The sequence below is a fragment of the Tachysurus fulvidraco genome, chromosome 23 (assembly GCF_022655615.1).
Source record: "Tachysurus fulvidraco isolate hzauxx_2018 chromosome 23, HZAU_PFXX_2.0, whole genome shotgun sequence".
In the NCBI taxonomy this organism is placed as follows: Eukaryota; Metazoa; Chordata; class Actinopteri; order Siluriformes; family Bagridae; genus Tachysurus; species Tachysurus fulvidraco.
In genome coordinates this window covers 449,840-452,339 of record NC_062540.1, presented here as the reverse complement: position 1 = coordinate 452,339, position 2,500 = coordinate 449,840, and the positions used below count along the sequence as shown (strand labels likewise).

Below are 2,500 nucleotides of genomic sequence, written 5' to 3'. Positions count from 1 at the left end.
ATCTAACACACCTAACACACCTAACACACACTAACAACATCTAACACACAACACAACTAACACATCTAACACACCTAAAACACCTACACACCTAACACACTAAACACACCTAACACATCTAACACACGAACACAACAAACACCTAACACATACTAACACATCTAACACAACACAACCTAACACACCGAACCACACTAACACACCTAACACACCTAAAACACCTAACACACCTAACACAACACTACAACACACCTAACACACCTAACACACCTAACACATCTAACACACCTACCACACTAACACACCTAACACCACACTCTAACACACCCTACACACCTACACACACATCTAACACACTAACACACTACACACCGTAACACACCTAACACACCTAACACACCTAACACACTACACACTAACACACCTACACACCTAACACACAAACACATCTAACACACCTAACACATCTAACACACTAACACTAACACACCTACAACACTAACACTACACATCTAACACACCTAACACACCTAACACTAACACACAACACACACTAACACAACTAACACACCTAACACACACTAACACACACTACCACTAACACACTAACAGACACCTAACACACACACACTACACACACTAACACACCTAACACACCTAACACACTACATCTAACCACCTACACACACCACACACATCTAACACACAACCAACACACTAACACACTAACACACTAACAACAACACACTAAACACTCAACACACCTAACACAACTAACACACCTAACACATCTAACACACCTAACACACCTAACACACCTAACACATCTAACACACCTAACACATCTAACACACCTAACACATCTAACACATCTAACACACCTAACACATCTAACACACCTAACACATCTAACACACCTAACACACCTAACACACCTAACACACCTAACACACCTAACACATCTAACACACCTAACACATCTAACACACCTAACACACCTAACACACCTAACACATCTAACACACCTAACACACCTAACACATCTAACACACCTAACACACCTAACACACCTAACACACCTAACACATCTAACACACCTAACACACCTAACACATCTAACACACCTAACACACCTAACACACCTAACACATCTAACACACCTAACACACCTAACACACCTAACACATCTAACACACCTAACACACCTAACACACCTAACACATCTAACACACCTAACAGACCTAACACACCTAACACATCTAACACATACTGCACACCAAATCTAGCAGTAGCTTGAGGGATGGATAGATAAGTGGATGGATAGATGGACAAAAGGTCTCACCACAGTTCCACTCGTCCGAGCTGTCTGTGCAGTGCTTCCTCCCATCACACCACAGAGTTCGGTGAACACACTCGTGATTATTGCACTCCAGCTCGTTATCATTACACACCGCTAGAACACACACATACACACATCCATCAGTTCTCCAAACTGCATGTTAAAATAACACTGTCCCACTGTCCATGTGTCCTTCTGTCCCTTACAGCAGTTCTCCTCGTCCTCCTGGAGGCTGCAGTCAGGAAAGCCATCACAGATCATCGAGTTCTTAATGCAGGATTTATCTGAGGGACATTCGAATAGTCCACGCTCTCTACAACCTGTAGCAGGCAACACAAACGTCAGTGTGTGTGTGTGTGTGTGTGTGTGTGTGTGTGTGTGTGTGTGTGTGTGTGTGTGTGTGTTCACTTACCACAGTGTTCCTCATCGCTCTCGTCGTCACAGTCTTTGTGTCCGTCACAGCGTTTAGAGGAGAGCACACAGCGTCCTGAGTGACACTTGAAGTGACTGGGTGAACACTCTGTCACACACACACACACACACACACACACACACACACACACACACACACACACACACACACATACACACACCTGCAGTAAGCTTACACTAAACACCTAGGCTTTCTACACACTAACACACACACTAACACACGCTAACACACACACTAACACACACTAACACACACACTAACACACTCGCTAACACACACACTAACACACACACTAACACACACTAACACACGCTAACACACACACTAACACACACACTAACACACACACTAACACACGCTAACACACACACTAACACACGCTAACACACACACTAACACACACTAACACACACACTAACACACTCGCTAACACACACACTAACACACACACTAACACACACACTAACACACGCTAACACCACCAACACACACACTAACACCACCACTAACACACGCTAACACACACACTATACACACACTACACTAACACACACTACATCCTAACACACACACTAACACACACTCAACACACACCTAACACACACACTAACACACCCCTACACCACACACACTAACACAACACACTAACACACACACGCTAACAACACACTAACACACGCTAACACACCAACACTAACACACCTCACCACACACTACACACCCTAACA

General features: G+C 43.9%; 1 protein-coding gene across 2 annotated transcripts in view; it reads right to left on the bottom strand.

The window, feature by feature from the left end:
* The window catches only part of corin (corin, serine peptidase), a 21,031-nt gene that overhangs the window by 5,255 nt on the left and 13,276 nt on the right, over positions 1 to 2,500 (bottom strand). For both annotated transcript variants that reach the window (XM_047807546.1, XM_047807547.1), the window contains exons 13-15: positions 1,752 to 1,859; positions 1,546 to 1,659; positions 1,343 to 1,453 (exon numbers count right to left, since the gene is read on the bottom strand). In XM_047807546.1, coding sequence (XP_047663502.1) covers positions 1,343 to 1,453; positions 1,546 to 1,659; positions 1,752 to 1,859 — 333 coding nt within the window. The remainder of the gene's footprint in view (positions 1 to 1,342; positions 1,454 to 1,545; positions 1,660 to 1,751; positions 1,860 to 2,500) is intronic.